This window comes from Lissotriton helveticus, chromosome 11, assembly GCF_964261635.1.
Source record: "Lissotriton helveticus chromosome 11, aLisHel1.1, whole genome shotgun sequence".
Lineage (NCBI taxonomy): Eukaryota > Metazoa > Chordata > Amphibia > Caudata > Salamandridae > Lissotriton > Lissotriton helveticus.
In genome coordinates, this window is record NC_136072.1 from 708,425,244 (window position 1) to 708,451,252 (window position 26,009).

Below are 26,009 nucleotides of genomic sequence, written 5' to 3' on the forward strand. Positions count from 1 at the left end.
AGTAAAAATGTAACTAACGAGAAGCTTCCTGTTTTTTATCTTCTCTCCTTAATAACAAATCCCATTACATATGTACAGTCCTGCAGTAACTTTATGCAAGTAGGATCACATAATCAATTAACCACCTGACTGAACACCCATTGGTGCCATATTTTCTGGTATTTGGCCTTGCAGCCTCTCCATTTGCAGTCCAAATGTTCCTCAACTGCACAATAGTCCATACCTCCATACCAATCTCTCACTTTGGGGGAACTCCCACTTGGCCAATAAAGCACCATATCATTTTAAGTGATCAGAAAGTCCACAACAGTCAGTGTTTTCTGCTCTATAGTGTTCGTCCAACCCTCTTTAAGCCCCCAAATCCCCAACTGGGGTTAAGGTGAGACAAGGTACCCATGCACTCTGCCGGTGAATCATAAATCTTCTGCCAGTATCTCTGAATGAATGGACATTCCCAGACAATATGATAAAAGGTTCCTCTATCCCCTTTACACTTAACATAAATTGGACTGGTCCTCCTGCCCATCTGACAAATCCTTTCTGGGATGAAGTAGATCCTAGGAAAATAATTAATCTGAATCATTATAGTGACTAATCATGATCCGCAAGTATTGAAACTGATCAGCCGACACCTGCACCAGAACACAGCTACGTTGGTGCAGCAGTGGACTAGTAAGTGGAATATAGGTTGATTTACTCCAATGTACGGTCGAACCCGACACCTCTCCATAGATCTGAAAGATTCTAACTACTCATCACAAAGAGGGCAGGGGAGTCTGCAGAAAGCGAAGGCCATCCACCTGTGCATCCCTCCTGTTCCATTTCGCCAAGTGCTCAAAGGCGATGACAAAACAGAGTGACGAGAGGGGACATTTCTGCTGAGTTCCTTGCTCTAGGGAAAATGATGATGGCAGTTGTCCATCGATTCTCAGCTAGGTGGTCAGAGCATCATATTGGTGGGCAAATATTTCAAAAACCTGGGGCCAAGATTGATTTTCTTAGCACTTTCAGCAAGAAAGGGTTATGGACTGTGTCAAAGTCTTTCTAATAATCTGTCGGCAGTATACCCACTGAACCATGTAGATGAATATTCAGGCGATAGCCATTTGTACCCGCTGCCATTTTACACCTCTTGCACTAAGGTCCGAAACAACCTTTAAGACATAATTTTGTTTAACGACTTAGTTTCTACATGAAGTAATGAAATGGTTCAGTATGATCCACATTCCCTCACAGCTTATGAAGTTTGAGAATAGTGACAATTATTGGCCCCTTTAGATCAATTGGCAGTGATGCTGTACACCCTGCTACCCGAAGAGTTTCAACAAATGTGTGGAAAGAAGGGAGGAGAATTTTTTTCAAAGCTCAACTGGCCACCTATTTGAGCCAGGAGTTTTACCTGAGGAAGTATTCACTATACCCTTTTGGACATTTTCCAATAAGTGTGGTTAATCCTACTCCCTAACCTCTTCCTTTAACAGTTAAGTAATTCACAAAGAGGTATATTTCCTCTAAGCATGGGGGTGTACTCCCCTATAATATAGTTTGTTATAATAAATAGCAAAAACTTCTGAAATCCAGAGAGAATCTGTAACCCTTGGGCCATCTGAATTCTGGGGCAATATTAAACACTTGTGTGCCTATTTACAAGCTGGTTTGTCACTCTTGCACCATGAAACTTGGTGCAAGAGAGACGCAAACTTGAAGTCAGATTTATGAAGCCATGCAAGGCAACTTTGTGCAGCACTGAGTGGCTCCATAAATGTGAAGTAAGGCAATGCAGCGCAAAACACTGCATTCTCTTACTCTGCCCTAGGAAGGCATTCTATGGGTGTTGTGTTGATTTTCTCAAGCAACTTCCATGGTTTTTGACGCATTTTCAGATTTAATAGCACTGGTATACCTGGGAATGAGAAGACACACGTGCTCAAGCCAAGCGCACAGCCCATGAACCACGAAGGTTTCAACAGTATGCTTAATCATGTAAACAAGATTCAACAGATTTGCAAAAGATTCTAAACTTTGAATAAATCATTCAATTGTATTTACAATTCAAATTTTATGACTAAATGTGATAGAGTTATACAGATGTGGACGGAAACTCATTCGATGTGTTTATACTACGTTTTCTATGGCATGTATGGTGCTTGGTTGGGAGGGGGGGTGGTGTCTGTTTCTGATCTGATGTTCTGCAGACCTTTAGGGTGAAAAATGTTCAGTACTGAGAGTTTTTACAATATGCCCTTCAAATGTATGTTGCTTGCCGGGCTTGGCCCTTCTTGTACTACGGAAAATCAATAAAATCTGTTGTTAAAAAAAATAAAAAAATTCTGACTAAATATACATCATTTGCAAGTCACCTAAATTTATATAATCCTAAGTGAACATGCTAGAAAAGAGTCAAACATTGTTTATAGTTGCACATTTGTCATGACCCCTTATTATTACACCCCAATGCATTTCGGGTATGTACCCTTCTTCAGGGGCTTGATGTGTAAACAAAAAATATTCTTCAAACAGCCTCCTGCCGGAACACAAAGAAAGAAACTACATCAATTAATGTCTGTTCCAATGTTGTAAACAGTATGTATGTGATTTATCACCAATCGTAGACACTACAAACAATCCCAACACAGGTGTAGTTGACAGTGGTGCTCCATGGGTTACAAAACTTAAAGGTGCATGCAACTCTTTAAGTGCATGTGCCAAGCGTGAACATGCGTGCCCCATGCTCGTGAGAATATTGCTGAAACAAAACTGCTGGTGCCAAAGTGCATGTTGCTATGTGAAAAAAAAGCTGCATCAATAAACTACAGAGGTTCTGTGAGGTGTGGGCAATCAGTACGCTGATATCAGAAATTTGCCACAACTGACAGTACACGAGGTTATGATAAACGTGAGCCATGCCACGTACCTTGAAGTTATATTGTACCGCACCTTACAGAACCTGTAGTGTCTGGGATCAGTGATAAATCGCATACATACTGTTTACAACATTAATTGATGGAGTACTAAGTTTTTTCTTTGTGTTCCAGCAGGAGGCTGTTTGAAGAATATTGTTTGTTTGCACATCATCACCCTGAAGAAGGGTGCATACCCGAAATGCACTAGGGTTTAATAAAGGGTCATGACAAATGTGCAACTATAAACAATGTTTGACTCTTTTCTAGCATGTTCATTTATAATTATATAAATTTAGGTGACTTGCAAATGATGTATATTTAGTCAGATTTTTTTTATTTTTTTTTAACAACAGATTTTATTGATTTTCCGTAGTACAAGATGGGCCAAGCCCGGCAAGCAACATACATTTGAAGGGCATATTGTAAAAACTCTAAGTACTGAACATTTTTCACCCTAAAGGTCTGGAGAACATCAGATCAGAAACGGACCCCACCCCCCCCTCCCAACCAAAAACCAAACATACCATAGAAAACGTAGTATAAACACATCTAATGAGTTTCCGTCCACATCTGTATAACTATCACATTTAGTCACAAAATTTGAATTGTAAATACAATTGAATGATTTATTCAAACTTTAGAATCTTGTGCAAATCTGTTGAATCTTGTTTAAATGATTAAGCATACTGTTCAAACCTTCGTAGTTCATTGGCTGTGCGCTTCACATGAGCATGTGTCTCTTCGCGCTCACTGTTATGACTATTTCTTTAGGGACAGAGGCAAATCCCGTACAGGAAGCAGCACGCATTGTTTCATTATTACAATTTCAATAATCTAGTTTACACTACATTATTCAGGTGTGCAGGTTAATAATCACTATTCATACCTGGGAATGTGCCAAAAAAATACCCCTTACCAGGAGAGGCATAACGGGGAGAAATATCTTTATTTCTCCTAGTTACTTCCTCTTCCTATGTGTGCTGCATTATACAGCACACATAGAAAGAGGAAAATACCTCTCAGGATCGTTTTTGTGCAGGAAGGTGTGTACCTACTTACACAAAAGCAAACCTGCATGCAACTCAGGCACCCTTGCACCTTGGTGCAAGGGTGCCTGTGTTGGCGCTAGACAGGAATGCACCGTAGTGGCTTAAATATGGAAAATTCCTGCCCTTTCCCTGTCACGCAGTGCAGCGCAGCAAGGTTACTTTCTGAGGTGCACTGCATGACTTTTTCATGAATCGCCACCAAGTCTCTGAGAAAGCCAGCAGATCAGCTTGCCAGCCTTATTATCTAACTCGTATGCTCTGTATTAGAGTATTTCCACACAACACAATTTTAGCTGTATCCATAAATGTTGACATATTTTCTTGTTATAAACAGAGATCTTTAAACAATGGCAACTATCAAGAAGAACAGCTTGTATCTGTGAAAAGCAGATGGAACGTTCTGTTGCACTCTGTGATTTCTATCCTCCAACTCCAGATAGCTATATAGAATGTTTTATTTATTTATTTATTTATTTGAAGTTTTTACATAGCACCTTGTCACCGAACAGGTATTAAGGCACCTTACATAGAACCAAACAGTTTCCATGAGGAACATCAAGAAACAAGAGGGGGGAGAGAGGATGTTTCTGGGTTGGGGAGGGGGTTGAACATAAGTCATGCTGTCTCTTTGCGAATGACTTGGAAAACACATGAAGGGAGTGTTGAAGTTGGTGTTCTTTGTTGGGCATCTGAAAAGCTTGTTGAGGTAAGATTCGAAGAGGTAATTCTTGAGGCCTTTCCTGAAAGACAGGATTTTATGGCTGCTTCTTAGTTCAAGAGGTAGGGAGATCGAAAAACTGGGTGCTGCTCCAGAAAAGGATTGCTTCAGTGCTAATGCAGACTTGAATTTAGGTGTTTCTAAAGTTGAAGAAGCCTTATTCCTCCAGACAACGTCACATATATGTAGACATGTTTCAATTACAGGATAACGCAATCATCAGCACTACTGATGCCGTTCACTATAGAAGCTGCCTGTCGCGAGAGTCTCTCTAATTCTGCTTCCTGCTCCTGTTGCCTCCTCAAAGCTTCTTGTTGGAGACGGGCCTGTTGCTCCTGTGGACAAAAAGAGACCCTTGTGAGTGAGTGCTGACATTTATAGCAGATTCAGTATGGATCAGAAACAAAGGTATATTTTCGGCTGTTGCAGATGTAAACCCACTGGGACGGTCACATGCTTTCCCTAAGAAATAAAAACAATGTTCACTTAGAAGTTCCTCCCTTAACATTCATGGCAACAAATAAACAAGCATTTGCAAAGTCAGCAGGCCATGCCTTTTTTATTGCTGATATGAAATACTCTCTCAGAGATACCCACAACACCCTTTCTCTTAGACACATATAACACTGGCACACAATGCTCTTATGCGCACACAAACAAACATAAGAGGAAAGCGGTGGTGATAGTGCGGGTCATGGCAGTATGGTGATGTTCTAGTATTGGTAATGATGATGTTGATAGCAGTGGTGGCAATGATGGCTCGGGTAACGGTGGTGGTCTAAACGTAATGGTGTTGGTACTGGGGGTAATGGCGGTTTGTATTAATGGTGGTGGAATTGTGTAATTTACAATTGTAGTGTACTTCACATATTTATTGCTACAGTGCAAAAGTCAAATTATTTTTTTTTTTACCACAGTAAAGTAAAAATGACAAGAGAAAAGTTTTACCGCCGCACAGAATGCATGTAACGATTACTTTAAAGAGAGAAACAAATCTTTGAAAACCCATGACGTCTTTCAGTTTGATATACTGCGCACATTTAACCTCTTGCATTCTGGTTTTGGTTAAATACCGTATCCACATGGAAATGTACCATGGCATAAGGCATATATGGAGGGAGGGCACAGGCATCATGACTCTTGTAAGTTATAGACCCTCCCCAAACTCAACAAAGGCAAAAAATATCATATGACACTCTACACATATCCACATGTAAGTTTATTGATTATTTTCTGCCACCCTGTTTGGCAGAGCGTGAGTGACCTCTGCGAAAAGTTAAATAAAGTTCACTTAATATGTCGGGAACCTTCACATCCCCAGTTTGTTAGGGGCAGTACATATGTAGGAATTGACTATGTACCTGCTATATTGGGAGTACGTTTCCATTGCCCAAGGTTGGTGTTGAAAATGCCACCATCTGTCACAGGCATTGGTGAAAAGTTTACAAGGGTGAATGACACTTTGGTGCGGAACACTTGCACCCCAACACCACCGTGCCTGAGAACCGAAAGGTGGCATATTTTCCAACACTGCCAATGTTCCCAAAAAGTTTTGCCCTGATTGTTATTCTGATGGAAAAAATATAAATAGCCAAATGAGAATGTTTGTTTAGGTACTAGTATAGCCAGAGCTTCCTGAGCATTCACCATGGTGTCCTACGCTACTATTGCACTCAAAATTCGATAACCTAGTATTTCCTTATTACTTCGGACCCTCCAGTGATGGCTTAGCCAAGGAGTCAAACCTTACTCAAAGAGTTGGTAAATGGTTTGTAAATAGACTATGGTACGGCATAATAATTAGCTACAAAAACATTAATGCCCAGACACAGATTACGTTAAGAAATCTTCAGTTACATTTAGGAAAGTCATTACAGTGATTAACAAAAACATAAGGTGCTAGCACCAACACCCCCATCTCAAACCGATTTGGGGGAGTTCCCTTTCACTTCCAATCTCGGAAACGATTTACTTTTGCCCATAAATGGAGTAAATCTGACTAGTTCTATGGTATGGAGGGCTGAGAAAAGAGTGAATGCAAACAAAAGTATATATTGTGGATTTTCATAAATATTCAAGGCATTCCTGCCATAGAACACAATCTCCCCTCCCAGAGGTGGATATTTAGTCTCACAGAAACTCTCTGAGTAAATACATTTATGAGAGCCAACATTTGAGACCTGCAAAAGATGGTTTGTAGTCATAAATCTATTTGCACATGCACAAATAACTTTGTGAAAGAGACCCCAACATTTCTAAGGTTTAATTTACATCACCAAGGGCCAGATGTACAACCCTTCCATTTTGCGAGTCCCAAATTGTGACGTTTTGCAACTCGCAAAATGGCATGTACAACAGTGTCTAATACTCTATGTTTCCTAATGGCAGTCACAAATGACCTGCCTCATTAATATTCATGAGGCAGGTCACAATTTGCGACCCATTGAGAATAGCTTACAAACACAGGGATGGTGGCCAGCTGGGGACAGCAGACCCCCATATCAGTGTTTGCTTTTTCAATAAAGCAATGTTTTTTGCAAATGCAGACCGTTTTCCTTAAAGGAAAATAGGATGTGTTTAAATTTAAAAAATGAAAAGTTTTCTTTTCATTTTTAAAGGTCAGGCCGTAGTCCTTGGGACCACTGCCTGCTCTTAAAAAATATATTTGCACCCATTCCCAAAGGAGAAGTGATCCCATGGGGACCCCTTCCAATTTGCGAGTGGCTTACCACCTCTTGAAGTAGGTGGTAAACTGTGAGTGTATTGCGACCGCAAATGCGGTTGCAAAACAATGACACATGCCATTCTGACTTGCTATCTGGAAAGGACGCCCTTGGCACACCCCTTCCTAATAGCGACTCGCAAAATAGCGCTTGTACATACCACCACCCTTTTTTGCGGTCGCAAACAGGCTGATTTCCCATTTGCAACCACAAAACATGGTCGTACATCTGGCCCCAAATTGTTTCCAAGTGGACAGTTCTTTCTCATATTTATTAACTTCTGTGGTAGATAGGCAGTAGGACTGTCAACTTTATCTGGAGCCTCTGACCCCACATCCTACCATCACTAACGGGACTATTTGTCTACCTTGAATAATTGCCGAAACAGCAAACAATAGCCCCATGAAAGCTGAGGCTTCCACAGGCTTCCCCATCTGCTAAGTGCCAATCCCTGTTTTTAGGTCTCGCTGAGCCAGTGCATGCGCTGGTCTGCGAGACATTTAGTGTGTGGGCTTTTAAAAGTCCTACCACATGCTTTTGGCTGGCCTCGAGCATGCGGTTACGCGCACAATGACGAGCAGAGGCACCATATGGCTTTCCTCTCTCGTCATGGTGCTTGCACAACACTCATCAGCCTGCGTGTTTTTTTTTTCCCTTTTTGCACGCACACACCTCCCGGTCACGGCCGCACGTCTTGCTCGCGATCACTTTTGCGCGTGCCATTTTCTTGGTTTTTTTGCCGTGAAACACTGTGAGTGTAAAGGATTCCCATGTGTCGCACGTTACGTCCTTTTATGTCTCCCATAGCATCTTTCCAAATCCTGAAACAGCTCATAATGAGCAAGACGGCCTCGTGTGTACTAAACTTCAATCAATCCAGCTCCGAAATCCTTTCTCACGCTACTTCCTGCAGAGCGATTCCATGGATTCCTGCTGACATCTACACCAGGGGCAGTGTTTGAACATCCTTGTTACCTTTTAAAGCCACAAGTTCTGCTCTTTGATTTGCCCTTTGAGCTGTCTCAACCTGCGGGTGTGCCAGCGTGAAGGCTTTGCTTCACTGTACGTGCTGCGTATACTTATAATCCACTAGAAAACGTGATAAACAAGTCACGGTGGTGTTAACCGTGTCATGTCAGTTACACCCAGCTGAACCTGTGCTGTTCTCCAGACTGAACGGGATTAAAAGCATTTATGTTATTCAAGTATCGGAGATGACCCGATCTACACTAAACTTCTTCCTTTATGTGTCAGTGCCAGGAGTGGAGGTATTTTTAGGTTTAACAAAAGGCGTTTTCTATTGTAAAGTGTTCTGAGCCTTCAAGCTCGCATCATCTTCAAACAAGCATTGGCATAGCCAATAGGTCTCGCTTTTAGGACCTTATAAGTATTTCGTTATGCAGCACAATATCCTTGGTGCAACAACAACTGTTGCATGGCTAAACACTGATAAGGTCCCAAAGGCGAGACCTATTGGCTATGCCAATGCTTGTTTGCTGTGTGGGCAGTTTGCACTTAAAGATAGCCAAACTTGTGTCCTTGTTTCCAACATGTTGTGGATGGAAACGTTTCTTACCTGTAATCCTAGCTCTCTCGCAGGGGAATGTCCATTGAAATCATAAGCACTGAATAGTCGTGCTCACCAGCGGGGTCCCCGCAAGTGAGCGGGACTGTTCAGTGCTTATGATTATCAATGGAAATCCCCGAGAGAGAAGAAACATTTTCTTACCTGTCGTCCTAGTTCTTTCTCAGGGGAATCTCTATTGGAATCATAAGCACTGAGAATGAATCTAAAGGTACTAAGGGTTTGTGGATTCCACTAGAGGGAAACGAGAATATAGGCAAAATATACCAAAATATTTTTGGGAAAATTGGCAAAAATATGCTACGTAAGAGTATGCGTTTTTTTCCAAGAATGGCATGAACAAAAGGTTTGCTATGCTAAGATCGCCATTTTTCAGCCTTTCAAGAACAGTTACAAAAAGGCATTTTACCCACAGCTTTTGCAATCTTTTGAGTGGTTGTCAATTTTCCCTATTTTAGTCGTTTCTACTTTGGGTGAAACTGGAAAGCTATACATTTCTGAAAAGTAGACACAATTCTGAATTTAGCAAGAGGTCATTTGTGTAGATCGTCCAAAGTTTTTCTAAAGAAAGTAATTGTTGAAATTAAAAAGTGGCAAAAATAAGTGGGAACAAACAGAAACTGGTGGCAATATTTTCATCTGTAATTTTTAAGCCAGATGTCTGATTTGCAAAGGTAATATACTCTCACATCAGATTCTTGGCTGTCTAAAAACATGTAATACCTAAAGCCAGCATATGGTAATTTTTCAATATGATGTGTCATGCATCAATTCATATGGTCAAATCTAGTGAATCAGAAATGGGTTTGAAGGAATCCTATGCATTTTTTAAAAATGCCCAATATAATGAGTGTAGGAATTGTAGTTATTTGTAAAACTCTGACTTTGCGGTTACCCATAATACCACATACTTCAGAGGGCTTTTTGCATAATGTGCTCTTTCTTGCAGTCTGGCTAACGTTTAGAATCCAAAAATGGAGAGAAATTCAATAGAAACAACTGGTTTACTATTCTGTTTTCCCACACTTCCCCAGATAAAAACATTATCCCACTTGTGAGGGTGGGCCGATGGTCCACAACAGGAAAGGCCCAAGAACTCAATAAGCAAATATTATAGGCCTGAAAACGAGTACGACAGTCCACAGGACTGCCGTATTCGTGGTGGCGGTCTGACCACCGCTACACTGCAGGCCTACCTGCAGTATTTTGAAAGTGGCGGTCAGATTGCCACAAGAATGCCAGCTCATCCGGGATCAAGGATTCCATTCGGCAGAGGCCGTGCTGACAGGGGCAGCAATATGCAGCCAGTGCCACAGTGCCAACATATTTCAAGTTACCTATCCAATGCCCATTTCACGGCGGTGAGCCCGCACTGAAAAGGTTGGCAGAGAGGCAACTAAGGGCCCCAACAGGGACCCCTGTGCTCCTGGGGGGGGCACATGTAGTGTCCCCCTGGATTTACACCCCCAGTTCCTGCACAGTGTGGAATGTATGAGATTTCTTTGGGCATAGTTCTGATATACAGACTTGCAGAGAGGGAGTAAAATTCTCAATCAGTCTCCCACTGTGGGTAGAAATACTATCTGGTGCTCGGGTGGGGCCAAGATGGTCCAGTTCCCGACCCGTGCCTTTTCTCACTTTTTTGCCTGGCTATGCGATAGGATTCCAGCCACCTAGGGAGGGTGGGGGCAGACTGGGAGGTGTTGACCACCTACTTGCCCACCAGACCTTCAGAAGAAAAAGTGAAAAACTGAATGGGGTTTAGGGCTTGCCCATTGTGTCACTGCACTGCATTTCCCACCCCCAGGCACCAGTCTTTCTGCAACTCAGTGGTGGCAGATTGGGGTTTAACCCCATCTCTGCCTTCCCATATGTCAAACCTACATCCAAAGAAATCCAAACGTACTTTAGCCTGCCATGGCGTTGGCGGTCGTATTGTGGCTCTAGGCCCCAGGAGTGCAGACAAGACTGTTGGACCTTTGGGAGTGGTGGGTATGGTCTAATATAAGGTCCCATGGTTTTTCCAAAAATACATTTATTTCTGCTTTTGGTGATCTTTCTGCCCCACTGTCACCCAGAAAGATAGATTGGGGGGTACATCTGTCAATCTGTATCCCAGGGAGGCACAAAGGCTTATGGGCACTAGAGGTCTATGCCATGATGGGCCTAACCGACCACTTAGTTTTTAAATAAAAATGCATCCTTGGTGTATTGTGTGAATTCTTCTACCCCCCCCCCATCCCTCGGGAGGGCAGAAATACTGTTGGGGCTTAACAGGTAGCGGTTTGGCTTGATGCATGGATGGGTTGGCCCCCCACCTCGTTCTGTTTTTTAATTACAATGTTGCCATAGTGTCTAGAGTGCGGGAGTGCATTTAGCTGTAAGAGTGGGGATTTATGCCCCTTATTCGCTGATCAATGATTTCCAGAAAAATACCATAGCCATTTAGAATATGTAACACATTTCAGGTCATCTTGCTATTACAATAAAACAGGGCAAATGTCTTCATGTTTCCGTCGACCATCTGAAGTCATCTGCTCTGGCCCCAGGAGCTGTACTGTGGTGATATCAGGTATTAATGAGAAATTGGAAGGATTCTTCCCTACTTGTGTGGGGGAGAGAGGAAGGATGTCTCATGTCTGTAAAGGCTGTCTTCACTCTATCACAGGTCAGTGGATCTTGAACATTGCCCGAGAAGGATACACAAATAAATTACGATTTACTCCTCTGGACTCCGAGGTAGGATTAACCCCTTGGGATTAGTTAAAACAGTCAGCCCTTCAATCACAAATTCTGGAGCTATTCCACAAAAGAATGGTGGTTCCAATTCTGCGACAGGGAAGAGATAAGGGTGTTTTTCTGGTGCAAAGGAATTCAGGAACGTTTTGGAGGGTCATAGAATTTAAAACACCTAAACTATTACATCCCAGATACACATTTCAAAATGGACACACTACAAAGATTATTCTAATCATCTCCCGAAATGTCTAGGCCTCCCTTTATTTACAATATATGTACTGCCACAGTTTGATTCGAACTCAAGATCAGATGTACCGTTTTTTACAGTTCTGACCCCTCAGTTTCAATCTGCAGTACTAACTTTCAGCCTCCTTGAGTGTATTTTCAAAGGTACTGGTACGCTTGGTGGCAATCTTATACAACAATGGAAAAATGGTCCATCCATATCTGGCTGATTGGTTAGTTCATGCTGCAACACGGGACAGACTGTACAGAACAAGACCCGTGTTTGAACCCTATTGCTGAATCATTGATTTCTTCTCAACTGGTAACAGTCACATATTTGCCATTGCAAGAGTACATTGGCAGTAGATTCAGAAAAGATGTGGCAACGGTCGACAGGTGCATCAAACTGAAGTCTCAACTAACAAAGACTGTTCCCTACATAGAATCTCTAGTACTGTTGTGAATACAGTTGCAGGGGGACATGGCAACAGCCCTTCCTTTGGTTCCGTGGACACACCTGCACCAGGGGATTCTTGTTTGTTACATACTCAGGTAATGGTCACCTCTTCATGGCAGTCTGAAGGACTTCATTATGTTTTTTCGACCAATTGTAAATGAACTAAAATGGTGGATGAGTCCCTCCTGTCTTTATCAGGAAATTCTATTGTGTGCTCACACTTCAATCACAATCCCAACAGATGCCAGAACCAAAAGGTTGGGGCTGTTTGTGGGACTTGTTCTACTCGCGTACTTTGGAAGAAACAGGAAGAAGCTCATACCTCCGTTTGGAGCGAACTGGTAACAGTGTGGTGGACTCTTCAGGTCTTTCAAGCCCATCTTTTGAACTCTGCTGTTCTGATTCAGATGGCCATGTAACAACCAAAGCCTATATCGGCTACCTAAGAGGGACCAAGTCCAGGGTTCTCTTATCTCTTACCTTCAAGACAGGTCTTTTTTCAGAAGGCTCTGTCAAGTTTCTCTCAGCCATCCATATAAGATATTGGGACAATATCATGCAGTTGCCCTCAACATGAAGTTTCTCTCATCTCTGGACATTTGTTTGCCCCATCTCTTCCCAAAAGTGTAAGTGAAGAGTGGTTGTCCTGCACTGGACCTTTTTGCTTCCCATTATAGTTGCTTCTTCTGTTTTATTCCCAGTTTCCGAAATCAGGATCCTGGTCATGTCCTACTTCTTTGAATCTGCCAACTAAAAGCTGAGATTCTCCTCATCACTCTTTTGGCCAATTAAGGCTTAGGTACCTTCACTCTAAAGTAAACCTGATTTCCCCTCTGATCTTCCCTATCCTTCCAATCTACTCTCTCAAGAGGCTTTGATTTACAGCTGGGCTTTTGAAAGGTCAGGTCTCCAGAGGTTCCATTCTAAAGCCATGGGGTCACCATTGATTTATCTTTCAAAATTTGTGTCAACTTAAGGTGGTTTTATCCTCACGAAGTCAACAAATCTTTAATTTGTGGATTTAGTCAACATGTTTTCAAAAACAAGGTCAGCAGTCTCTATCCTGAAGGTGCAACGAGCTGCCATGAAAGATTTTAAAGAATCTTGGGGTTCTTTTGAGACATTTTGAGACTTATGTTTAAAGCCTTTTTAATAGACGTGGGTTGCTTATGCTCATTTCGAAACCAAAGGTCAGGTCTGGGATCTTCATTTTCTCAGTCATGGCTTACAAGCCTCTCCCTTTAAAATGTTGGAGCAAGAATCGAACAGTCCTCACTCTGAAGGTGCTCTTTATTATAGCCTTATAGCCCGCCGTAGAGGGCTATACCGGCTATTAAAGGCCCTCTCCAGTGTTAAAGGCCCGAGCCAAATGCGAAAGCCTTTAACAAGGGAGAGGGACTTTAATAGCTGGTATAGCCCATCTACGAAGGGCTATAAGGCTATTAGAACATTCTGTCTCTAGAGGGCAGAATGTTGTAACAAAAAAGAACAAAGCCTTATGGGAGCATGAGGGGATTGGAATCCCCTTAGGCTCTCTGAAGCTTTTGTTCACAGCCAGAGCTGTGAACAAAGAAACATTGGAATGTTGGAGCTCCAGGCTTATACCAGCCATTATAAGCCCGGAGCACCCCATTGTTTTCAACGGAGCTACCAACATTCCAATGTTCTAATACAGCCATAACCTCTACCAACAATCTGTATGGATTAGGATCCTTTCTTTGTGTTCCACCAAACCTTACAATCTTTGTTGACAAAGTAGTTATTGGGTTAGGTCCAACATTTAAGCATAGATTCTAATAACAGAATGTGGCTTAGGAAATAACCTTTCCTTATTTTCCAAATCTGGTTTTAACGAGGGAAAAAGCTTCCCACACTCTTGATGTCTTAAGAGCTATTTTTGTTTATATAAAAAGAACATTAGAGTTTTGAATCTGTAACACTTTTTGGGACTTGTATTTGTTGAGAGAAATCTTGAAGACTGAAGTAGCTTCCCTCCATAGTTGGGTTAGGTTCCCAATTCTGGAATACAAGTACTGGAGCGCTCCACAGAGTCAATGCATATAAGCTGCATTTTCCTGGAATCAAACAAAACATTTTCAGACTTTGGCTTCCAATAATGGATTTTGTGACAGTATAGCATTGAAAAAGGTATGCTGACTGAGCTCTGACTAGCCCACCATGATGTCAAAAGTGGGGCCTTCAGTCTGTGATAGAATTTAAACAACAACATAATAGATACAAATGCATAGGATAGTCTGTCTAACTAGTACAGCAGAATTGTGGTCTTTAACCAATTGTTCGCATACCAGAAAAATATATTTTCACACCTAAATGCAACACCTGTTAAAGCTGTTATTTTTAGTGGTTAATCAATGTTGTGAACCAATCTATAATTTACAATTCACATTTTAGTATCAGCTACCCCAATCTCCTTTTATGATTACTTTGTTTCTGCGTTTGATGGCTACACAACCAGTTAGGAGGTGTCTCAGCAAACTGCTAAAATACCCGTCTTTGTTGATTAGGATATTTTAGGGATCTATTGGATAAGTTGGTTCCTCAGGACCCTCATTACCTTAGATACATGCCTATATAGTAAAGTCTGGTAACATCAAGGCAATCATACTCATCTTACAATGCAAAATCCAGAGGAACATAGCGCAGAGGACGTGCAACACTTTTCTACTTCTACAAAATTCATGTGCTACTTTGTTTTTTACTAGTGGTTGAAATATCTGTACAAGGCTGCCAACAGAAGCTTCGCCCACCCCAAGACCTACTTAATGCACGCCACAGCATGACCGCATCAGTGTGCACCTGGGCACTTAGCTTGACACTTGCTGACGCACCAAAGGCAAGCCCATCAGCGCTCGTCCGCCCCTGGACTGCTCCCAGCGGCAGTAACCCTGGCCCCCATCCAATGCAACACCACAGCCACCATAGTAGACAACGAACGCTGCCATTGCTCCTCTGCCTTCCTCCGAAACCTCAACAATGCACACCGGTAAACATGCTGATGCCGTGCATCCCCCTGGATCACAGTACGACTTTTCTCCTGCACCCATTGCGACTTCACCTGCGACACCTCACACCTCCAAACAACAGATGCACACCACCAACCCGCACCAACTGTCTACCATGCTCCTCAACATCCGATCTCTCTTGAAAAACATCCATTGAAATCTGAGATCTCCCCAGCAGCCTCACACCTGACCTTCTCTTCCTGACCGAAACATGGCTCACTCCTCCCCAAATTGGACATCGCCACAGCCATCCTGCCTGCCTACAAAATCATATAACAGAATCGAACTCATTAACCCTGCGGAGGACACGTGATCATCTACAAAAACAAGATTGACTGCACCCCCTCTACGTACTCGGACACCAACCTCATTAAACACCTCCACTTCAAAATATGAAATGACTACAATGCCACCCTTACAGGAACCCTCGCCTGTGGTACCCCAGGACCTGGAGCAGAATTCAGCAACCACATTGCAGACCTCATCACTCACCGCTCCATCAGATCAACTAACTAAATCCTCCTTGGAGACCTCAATTTTCATCTGGAAGACACCACAGACCCTAACTCCACAGCCCTCCTCAACAGCCTCAGCAACCTTGGACTCACCCAGCTCATCCAAGGACTTGCACAGACAGGAGGCCACACCCTCTACCCTATTTTCTCTTCCAACAGGATCACAACCACCCACACAACCCCACCCACATGGTCCGACGACTACATCCCAACATTTCAAGATACCAGCCCACCAAGCCACCCCACCAGAAAAAAACAAAGTGCCTTCAAGACACTGGGGCACAATACTTTAAGAAAACACACTGGACCAAGACTCTACAGGAATGCCCACCCAACCACACCAAGACCCTTGATGTCAGCTCCAAGCTCCTCAATAAATCACTCACTGACTTCACCAACCACACCGCTCCCACCAGAAACAAGAACTACAAAAACATCAAATGACCCAGCTGGTACACAACAACTTCAGGGAGTCCAACCGCCACAGTAAACAATTTGAGAAAAAATAGGGACTCGACAGAAACACCAGCGCAAGTTCCACATACAAAGTCACCCACAACCTCCACCAACAACAACTATGAGATGCAAATAAAAAGGCTTTAACTCTCAGACTGGAAGTCAGCTCCAACAATGGCAAAGAACTCTTTCCCATCGTCAAGGAGTTCTCCAATCCTGCAGCCACCAACAACGACATCATCCCATCCCAAGCACTCTTCAACAGCCTCTCTAACTTTTTTGAACGGAAAATTGCCACGATCTACAACATATTTAACCCACAGCATACCGATATGAATCTCCGAACCAGTTGGATTTCTTTCATTGCCAAATAGCAGCTAAGCAAGAGGAAGCCCCTCTCAAAAGAAGAAACCACCACCCTAGTGAATACCAGCTACTCAGGAGCCCCCTCAGATTCATGCCCCCACGTCATATACAACCTTGGAAGAACTATCATCTTCCCTGTGTTCACTGCTATCATCAACACCTCCATAACTATCGCCACCTTTCTGTTTTGCAGGAAAAATGTAGAAGTCAATGCGACATTAAAGAAACCAAGGGCCAGAAGTACGATCCTTTTTTTGCGCCCACAAACGGGAGATCCTCCCGTTTGCGCCTGCAAAAAAGGGTGATGGCATGTACAAATGCTATTTTGCAAGTTACCGACTCGCAATATAGCATTTGCGACTCTCGCTATTAGGAAGAGGCGTCCCTTCCTAATAGCGAGTAACCAAGCCATGTACTATTGTTTTGCGACCTCATTTGCGGCAGCAAAACACTTGCAGTTTACCACCTACTTCAAGTAGGTGGTAAACCACTTGTAAATGCGAAAGAGTCCCCAGGGGATCCATTCCCCTTTGTGAGAAAATATTTGGTACTTGCTCGATCACAGTCCAGTAAATGTCATTGGAGTTGTGGTTCTTCTCCAGGAAATGCGATGCCATTTTTGTAGTACTTCTTTTGCATTTGATGTTACTTTTATGTTCACCTATTATTGTTTTCTCTGCTCTTGTGGTCATGCCCACGTATTCCATTTGACAAGGGCATCTAATCAAGTACACCACACCTGTGGTATTGCATGAAGTAAAAATACTACAAAAATGGCATTGCATTTCCTGGAGAAGATCAATCTAAGCTGCTTGCTTCTCTGCGTTTGCTCTGTGAAATTGCCAATCAAAGATGATGCCAACTGTTATCCAGGGATGTAAATGGCCTGTGTCAGAGAAGGATGTGTCATAGCACATTAGTTTACCCTTTATTCTATTGCACATACTGCACATTCAGATGCCTTTCTTTTTATCGCTTATCTCTTATCTATTTTTGCAGAAGTCCTTTTCGATTTTGTCGTCTGGAAGACCATATGCTTGGCTCTTTCTCAACCCTGATTCAGGGTGGTTTTATTGCGTTCTTATTCAACTGCTACATTAACTATCAACTACCATCAAGAAATATTAATATTACCATTATCATTTTTTCTGCCCTCTGTGGAATCTTTCTCCTGACAAGATCCTTCCTATGCAGAAACTTGGCCCCTTCCACATGCATATGAAGTGAAGAGTGGCTCAGTCGATACTGGGGGGAATCAAACTTTCCTCAGACAATCAAAAAGTAAGCTAGAGACATCTTAATTGCAGCCTGTCTTTGGCAACAATTTTTTTATGTTAGTTGTGGTGCAAAGGGATTTGTAAGGCAGATGTCATAGGAGTAACATTATGATCTCTTGAGAAAAAAAGTTACATGCTTAGCAAAAGTGTTTTCATATATTTCACTAGTCAGTGGGGACATGGTATGGTAGAGAAAATCCAACCAGTGAATTCTTCTCCAGATATAGTTTTTCCTCCAGAAATCCTAGGATGTTCCATTATTAGGAACACTATAACAGGCATTGTTTCTCCTTTGCAAATTGTAATTCTTTCTCTGCCTATAATGGTCTCTGCTGTTCATTGGCACTCTATAAATAATAGCTTAGTTTTAGATTAGAGTTTGTAAAGCGCTCTACCACCCATAGATCTCTGTGCTAGAAATAGGGCAAAGTCAAGAACAGCAAATAGCACCATAGGTAGAAATTTAAGCAAATAGTCATGTTGCACAAGTTACTACTTGTGTAACGATGTATCTGTAAGAGACATTAGTTAGTGATAGATTCCTTACCTTAGAATATCCCCAGGCGTCAGACTGGATCCATACGTTTTTGCATAGCCATACCCCTGCGCGCCGGCAGGCGTCGTCCGCGGCTCCGCGTCCGTCGTCAGCGCCGGTATGACATCGTCAGAGTACTTAGACGCCGCCCTCACGCGCTGACGTCAGTTCTGATACACAGCTTTTCCGCGCCAGATACGCAGAGCCATGATAGAACCAACACTGGTGCCATGAAACTAGGGCCCTGAAAGGGGATGACTTTAACCCTAGATATCGGTTCGCAGAACGGGGAGGATGGGTGGGTCGGTAAGGAATCTATCACTAACTAATGTATCTTACAGATATATCGTTACACAAGTAGTAACTTGTGCATCTGAAAGAGACACGTTAGTGATAGATTCCTTACCTTAGAATAGATACCCCAGCAATACCAACCCCAGTGGTGGGTCTGCGAACCAATAATCACACCAGAAAGTCCTGGAGGACGGGACCACCAAAGAAGCCATCCCTCCGGACTTGGCTGTCCAGGCAGTAGTGTCTCGCAAACGTGTGCAGCGAGGCCCATGTAGCTGCCTGACAAATGTCCTGCAAGGGCACTCCTCGGCCTAAGGCAGTCGTAGTCGCTGTGGCCCGAGTGGAATGAGCCCTCAGCCCAACTGGGGGTTCCTTCTTAGCCAAGGAGTAACACGCCTGGATGTACAAGATGATCCACGGAGAGATGGTCCGCTTGTGCACCGCCCGTCCCTTCTTAGCGCCCACGTAACCAACAAAGAGTTGGTCATCCACCCGGAACTGGTGTGTGCGGTCCAGATAGAATGACAGCGCGCGTTTTGGGTCCAGACGATGGAGCCGCTCTTCCTCTTTAGAGGGGTGCGGAGGCGGAAAGAAGGTGGGCAAGGTGATGGACTGCCCCATGTGGAAGGCTGTGACTACCTTGGGCAGGAAAGAGGGTCTTGTCCGCAACACAACCTTGTACGGATCGACAGAAAGGAAAGGAGGTTTGGAAGAAAGAGCCTGGAGCTCACTCACTCTCCTGGCAGAGGTGATGGCAACCAGGAAAGCAGTCTTTAGAGTAAGAAGACAGAGAGGACAGTTATGAAGTGGCTCGAAGGGAGCACACATCAGAAAGGTAAGTACAAGGTTCAAGTCCCACTGAGGCATCACGAATGGAACAGGAGGGAATATGTGTGTGATGCCCTTCAAAAACCTATTTACAATTGGGGACTTGAACAAAGATGGCTGATCAGGTAGCCTTAAGAAGGCGGACAGGGAAGAAAGGTAGCCCTTGATAGTGCCCAGAGCAGAGCGCTGCTGGGCAAGAGAAAGAAGGAAGAGGAGAACCTCAGAAAGGGGTGCAGAGAGAGGATCCACAGCCTTTGCTGTGCACCATGCCACAAATCTGTTCCACCTGCAAGCGTATACCGACTTTGTGGAGGGACGCCTGGCTGCCAGAATGACATTACAGACTTCAGGAGGCAAGTCAAATGGCCTCAACTGTCGCCGCTCAATCTCCAAGCTTGTAGGTGGAAACTGGACAGAATCGGGTGGAGGACCGTCCCCTGCTGCTGCGACAGAAGGTCCTCCTGAAGAGGCAGACGAATCGGGGGATCGACAGACATGCTGAGTAGCTCTGGATACCAATATCTTCGTGCCCAGTCCGGAGCCAAAAAATTAACCTGGGCCCGGTCGAGCCTGATCTTCTTCAGCACTCTGGGCAGAAGTGGTATAGGCGGAAAGGCGTACAATAGACCGCAACTCCACTCGCGACGAAAAGCGTCGCCGAGCGAGTGCCGCCTTGGAAATTCCAACGCGCAGAACTGATGACATTGCGCGTTCTCTTCTGTGGCGAATAGATCTAACCAAGGCTCTCCTCACTGCTGAAAGAGGCCTTGCGCCACGTCCGAGTTCAGACGCCATTCGTGATTCATCATGCACCGACGGCTGAGTTTGTCCGCCCTGGCGTTCAGAGAACCTGCCAGGTGTTGAACCACCAGGGTCACGCCCTGATGTTCCAGCCACTGACAGAGGCGCAGAGCCTACTGGCATAGGGTCCACGACCCCACCCCGCCCTGTTTGTTGCAGTACCACATGGCGGTGGTGTTGTCCGTGAACACCTGCACTACACTCCACCGGACAGAGGGGAGGAATGCCTTCAGTGCAAGTCGGATCGCCCGCAGCTCCAGAAGGTTGATGTGGAGCTGGGACTCCGCGGAGACCAGAGGCCTCTGATCTCCGCCTCTCCCATGTGGCCCCCCCACCCCTGGAGGGACGCGTCCGTCACAACTACGTGCTCTGGTTGGGGTAGGGAGAGTTATCTGCCACTGACCCAATCGCGGTCCGTGAGACACCACTGCAACTGTCTTGCAGTGCCATCCGAGATCAAGACATGATCGGACAAGTTGCCCTGATGCTGGGCCCACTGAAACTTCAGGTCCCACTGCAGAGCCCGCATCCGCCACCGGGCGTGATGCACCAGAAGGATGCAGGAGGCCATCAGCCCCAAAAGCCGCAGCGTCAACCTGACCGAGACTCGGGATAAAGGCTGAAAGATTGGAATCAGAGCCTGAATATCCAGAACCCGCTGTTCGGGAGGATAAACCCGAAACTGCGCCGAGTCTAGAACCGCTCCGATGAAGAGGAGCTTCTGAGAGGGACACAGGTGTGACTTTGGCACATTGATGGAAAACCCCAGCAGGTGCAGGAGGTCGGCCGTAGTCTGGAGGTGGCTGACGACTGTCTGGGGTGAGCCCGCCTTCAACAACCAGTGGTCGAGGTAGGGGAAGACTGAAACCCCTAACCTGCGCAGATGAGCTGCGACCACCGCCATCTCTTTCGTGAACACCCGTGGGGCGCTGGTAAGGCCGAAGGGGAGCATGGTAAACTGAAAGTGCTTGTGGCCTACCGTGAACCGCAGGTAACGCCGGTGGGCCGGCAGGACGGGGATGTGAAAATAAGCGTCCTGCAAGTCCAACGCTACCATCCAGTCTCCAGGGTCTAGGGCAGCTAAGACCTGAGCCAATGTCAGCATCTTGAATTTCTCCTTCTGGAGGAAGCCGTTGACGTTCCGTAGGTCCAAGATAGGGCGTAGGCCCCCTTTGCCCTTCTTGGGTACCAGAAAGTAGTGGGAGTAACAACCACACCCTACTTCTGGCCCAGGAACGCGCTGGATGGCCCCCTTGGCCAAGACGGCCAACACTTCCTCTTGCAGAAGTTGCAAGTGATCCCCCGACACGCGGTGGTACTGCAGTGGCATAGCTGGAGGGGTCGCCTCGAAGGGGAGGAAGTAGCCCCTTGGGACGATTTGCAGCACCCACCTGTCCGACGTGACAGTGTGCCAGTGGAAGAGGTGATTGCGGACCCTGCCTCCCACTGGCGTCACATGGGCCTGAAAGCACGGACTAGGAGGGTTTTGAGGCGGGTGCTGCAGGGGAAGGTGTGGACTGGCTCGCCGTTGTCCCCGAGCGCCACCGCGCTGTGTAGTAGTCTGCGGTGCGTGGCTGGCAGCACGTGTGGGAGCGCCCCTTACTTGGCCACGAAAGGAGCGAAAGGCACCCGTTTGCTGGCGTGGGACCGAGAGGCCCAAGGACTTGGCCGTAACCCTGGAGTCCTTAAAACGCTCAAGCGCATGGTCTGCCTTGTCGCCAAATAGGCGACGGCCATCTAACGGCATGTCCAGAAGGGTGGCCTGGACATCGGCCAAAAAGTTGGCGGACCTCAACCAGGTGTGGCGTCGAACTGCCACCGTCGTTGCCATCGCTCTGCCCAGTGAGTCCGTGGTATCCAGCCCACACCGGATGGAGTAGCGCGCTGCATCTCTATCCTCCGCAAGGGCTTGGGCAAGTTTAGCCCGGACCTCCTCCGGGCATTGTGGCAGAACGTCTGCGACCGTGTCCCACAGGGTGTGGGTGTAGCGGCCCAAGAGGCAAGCGGTATTGACAGACCGCAGTCCCAAACTCAGGGACGAGAACACTTTCTTTCCGAATTGCTCGTACCTCTTGGATTCCCGATCGGGTGGAGCCGTCGGGAATGCGGTCTGGGAAGTGGAGGCCTGGATGACCAGGCTCTCAGGGTGGGATGGGTGGACAAAAAGCAAGGGTCGCCCGGGGCCGGGCAGTAGTGTCTGGCCACGTTCCTATCCACAGGCTGACCTGTAGCGGGCTTGGTCCACAAGAACGTCACACAGGGCCTCATTAAACGGCAGCAGAGGCTCAGTGGAGCATGCCTGCGGTTTAAGGACCTCAGTGAGGAGGTTAGTCCTCACGGCCGCGACAGGGAGCGTCAGGCCCAAGGCCTTGGCTGCCCGCGTCAACACCACACTGTAGGCAACCCCCTCCTCCGTAGCCACGGTGGGAGGGGAGACAAATCCAGTGTCTGGCGAAGTGTCAATACCACTGGCCTCCCCAAGCTCATATGTCCAGTCCTGTTGAGACTGGCACTCCTGTGCCAGAGGGTCCATAGACCCCTCCCAATCACCCTCATCACCCATCTCCTGAAGTTCAGGGTCAACGGATGGGGCCGGTTTCTGGAAATAGAAATCTCCAAACGACGTCGAGAGCGATGCCAAGCGGCGCCGGAACCGAATCGAGGGGAGGATTGGGGACGGTGCCGACAGATGGCACCGGGGGGTGACACCCGCTGGGCCGGCGCCGGCGAGGTCGTGAGGTCGACCGGCGACGACCCGGATCTGGAAGTGGATCCAGTGAGGGCCTGCGGCGCCGGGGCCGAAGTCGCCGGCGGCGCTGGGGTCGAGGCACCCGGCGGCGTCGGAGCCGAAGCACCCGACCCGCCAGGCCCTCCAGCCGGGACCCTTGGGCCCGAAGGCACCACGGAACCCGGCTGAGGAGGGAGGGACCTCATGGCCATGAGGTACCGCTCGACCTCCTCCGGTGTTGCATCGTGTCCAGGGACCGGCAGGTGTGGGGCAGGATGCGGCGCCTGTGACTCCGTCGGAGCCGCGTGGGTGGTGTCACCCAAACCCCCGGCGGCGGCGGGGTGGGTCGGAGGAACGATGACGTCGCTCCAACCTCTCATGCCTCTTACCTGTGGAAGATCCCGACGACCAATGCCGACTCCCGGAGCTACGAGGACTCCGACCCCGCGACCGGTCCTTCGACCTCCTGTGGGACCGGGATCTGGAACGGCGCGGGCCGACTGCCGGAGCTCCAGTCGCTTGTGGGACCGCTCCTGCCTAGCCTTCGACGTCAGGGCCCGGCAGTCGGGGCAGGTGCGGTCGTCGTGGTCGAGGCCTAGACCCTGAAGGCACCAGCGATGGGGGTCGGTAACCGACATCACTCGGTCGCACCTGGAGCAAGGTTTGAAACCGGGCATCCCTACCGACACCGTAGGAGTCGAGAGACTCGAGAAAGAGATGATCAAAAAGATCAAAAAGTTTAGTCAAAAAGTGACTAAGGGGTAGAGCTTCTCCGGATCTGCGCTAGCTGGCGCGGAAAAAAGAAGAACTGACGTCAGCGCGCGAGGGCGGCATCTTAGTACTCCGACGACGTCATACCGACGCTAACGATATTCTAAGGTAAGGAATCTATCACTAACGTGTCTCTTTCAGATTCAGTAGCCTTCTTGAGCATTCTATGATTCTTTCGAGGAAGAAGGCCCCAAGAGTGATTGGCTAAAACATAGATGGCAGAACCAACAAAGGGTTGCGACGGAACTGGGGAACAATGAGAAAATAGAAACAGAAAACTATAGATGTCTAGCAGGAATGTATTAGGAAGTCTGATAGAAATAGGGGTTTTAACAATCACCCTACTATGAATAGGGAGACAGTGATGCTGATGCTAGATGGGGACACTTAACAATTTCGTGCTGCACCTGTCACTAATCTGGCTACCTGGTTTTGCTTTGGCTGGAGTTTGGCAGGAATGCACTTGTTTATCCCTAAATAATTCAGACTGCTGCAATAATCCAGGCAGGTTCCTATTTTGTCGGTTTACAATCTAGAAGTAATGAAAGCACAGTAAGTAGGCATCTAATATGGCAAGAGCAGAATGACAGTACTGCCGAGATTAGGCAGACTGTCTGGAGTGAAGCATCTAATTTTACTCCAAGTCTTTTTAGACTTTTTAACTTACTTGACATTGGAGGACAAGATCCAAAATCAAAGGAGAAATTGCTCAATGAACTGACATTAACCTCAACAATCAGTATTTTCTGTGTTAAACCTAAACCAATGAGTCTTCATCCATTACTGAGCTGCAACAAGACAATTTCATAAAACTATATTATCTTAGGGAGCATTACTTAGTCTCAACAGAAGTTGTGTATCATCAGCATAGGTGTATATTTTAACACCAAAGGATTGAACCAGCATAGCTCAAGGAATCACATACATGTTGAAAAGGTATGGAGACAAGGATGAGCCTGGGGGACACCCTAGACACATCTAACCGAGGAAGAAGGGCATTGCACAAAGGATATCCATTGTGCCGGTCTGATAAAAAAATAGATAAACCAATAAGGCACAATGTCTTGAATGGAAATTGCCAAAGGTTGGTGGTCTGCAGCGTCAAATGCCGAGTAGAATTAATGCATTGCAAACACCATTATCTACCTCTAGATAAAAGGTAATCCACATCTGTTAATAATACCGGTGCCAATCAGCGGTTAGCGTGGAAGCCCATTTGAGAGTCATCCAGGAGTTCATTGGAGTCCAGATATTGAAAAAGCGGCCCCAGGATCTCTTGCAATCAAAGTGGTTTAAGGATAAAATGTTTCAGAAACATTCAGAAAGTGAAAATGGCTATCCCTTGAGCATGAGAAAGTTATGAATATGCTAACATCAAGTTCAAGGATTATGAACGGTGAATCTCTAGTTAGCGTTATTAATGTATAACTACAGCAGTCCTGTAAGAGAACACGTATACTTTTTCCATAAGTCATTATGAATTTATGTAATGATCTCAATAATTTCTTTATTAAAGTCAAAGGTTATTAAAGAATAGTTTTTTTATAACTCCACAAAACAATGTTTAGAACTACAGCCAGTTTGTGTGAAAGGAATTTTGTCACCTTTAAAATGCCATGCAAGCACTTTTTTTTTTTTTTTTAGAGTTTTATATAGCGCAAACTAGACCTGAACCGAATCAGGTATCAGAGTGCTTTACATAGCACAAGTTACGTTTTCACATGAGGACACACACTTTCATTTTTAGGCACGGGGAGATTAAGTGATTTGCCCAGAATCACAGGAGGTTGTTGCGTCGTTACCGAGACTCAAACCCAGATCCCCCGGTCCGAGGTCGAGCGCCTTAGCCGTTCGGCTAACTCTTCTCCCCACTTCTGTTACCTAGTAATAAACGCTTGTTGTTAGGCCATTTGTTACAATCTAGCCGGTCTGCATTGCCAGTGGCCTCAATGTAGTATAAGCGCTAATTGTAACAAGGTTAATATTCGAGGCAAATGGGAATCTTTTCTAAGCCAT

General features: G+C 45.6%; 1 protein-coding gene across 6 annotated transcripts in view; it reads right to left on the reverse strand.

Moving 5' to 3' along the window:
• Positions 1 to 4,399: 4,399 nt before the first annotated feature.
• Positions 4,400 to 26,009, reverse strand: part of LOC144791799 (guanylate-binding protein 1-like) — a 164,897-nt gene continuing 143,287 nt past the window's right edge. For all 6 annotated transcript variants that reach the window (XM_078666569.1, XM_078666571.1, XM_078666570.1 and 3 more), the window contains one exon: positions 4,400 to 5,005. In XM_078666569.1, coding sequence (XP_078522695.1) covers positions 4,871 to 5,005 — 135 coding nt within the window. In that variant the 3' untranslated portion in view covers positions 4,400 to 4,870. The remainder of the gene's footprint in view (positions 5,006 to 26,009) is intronic.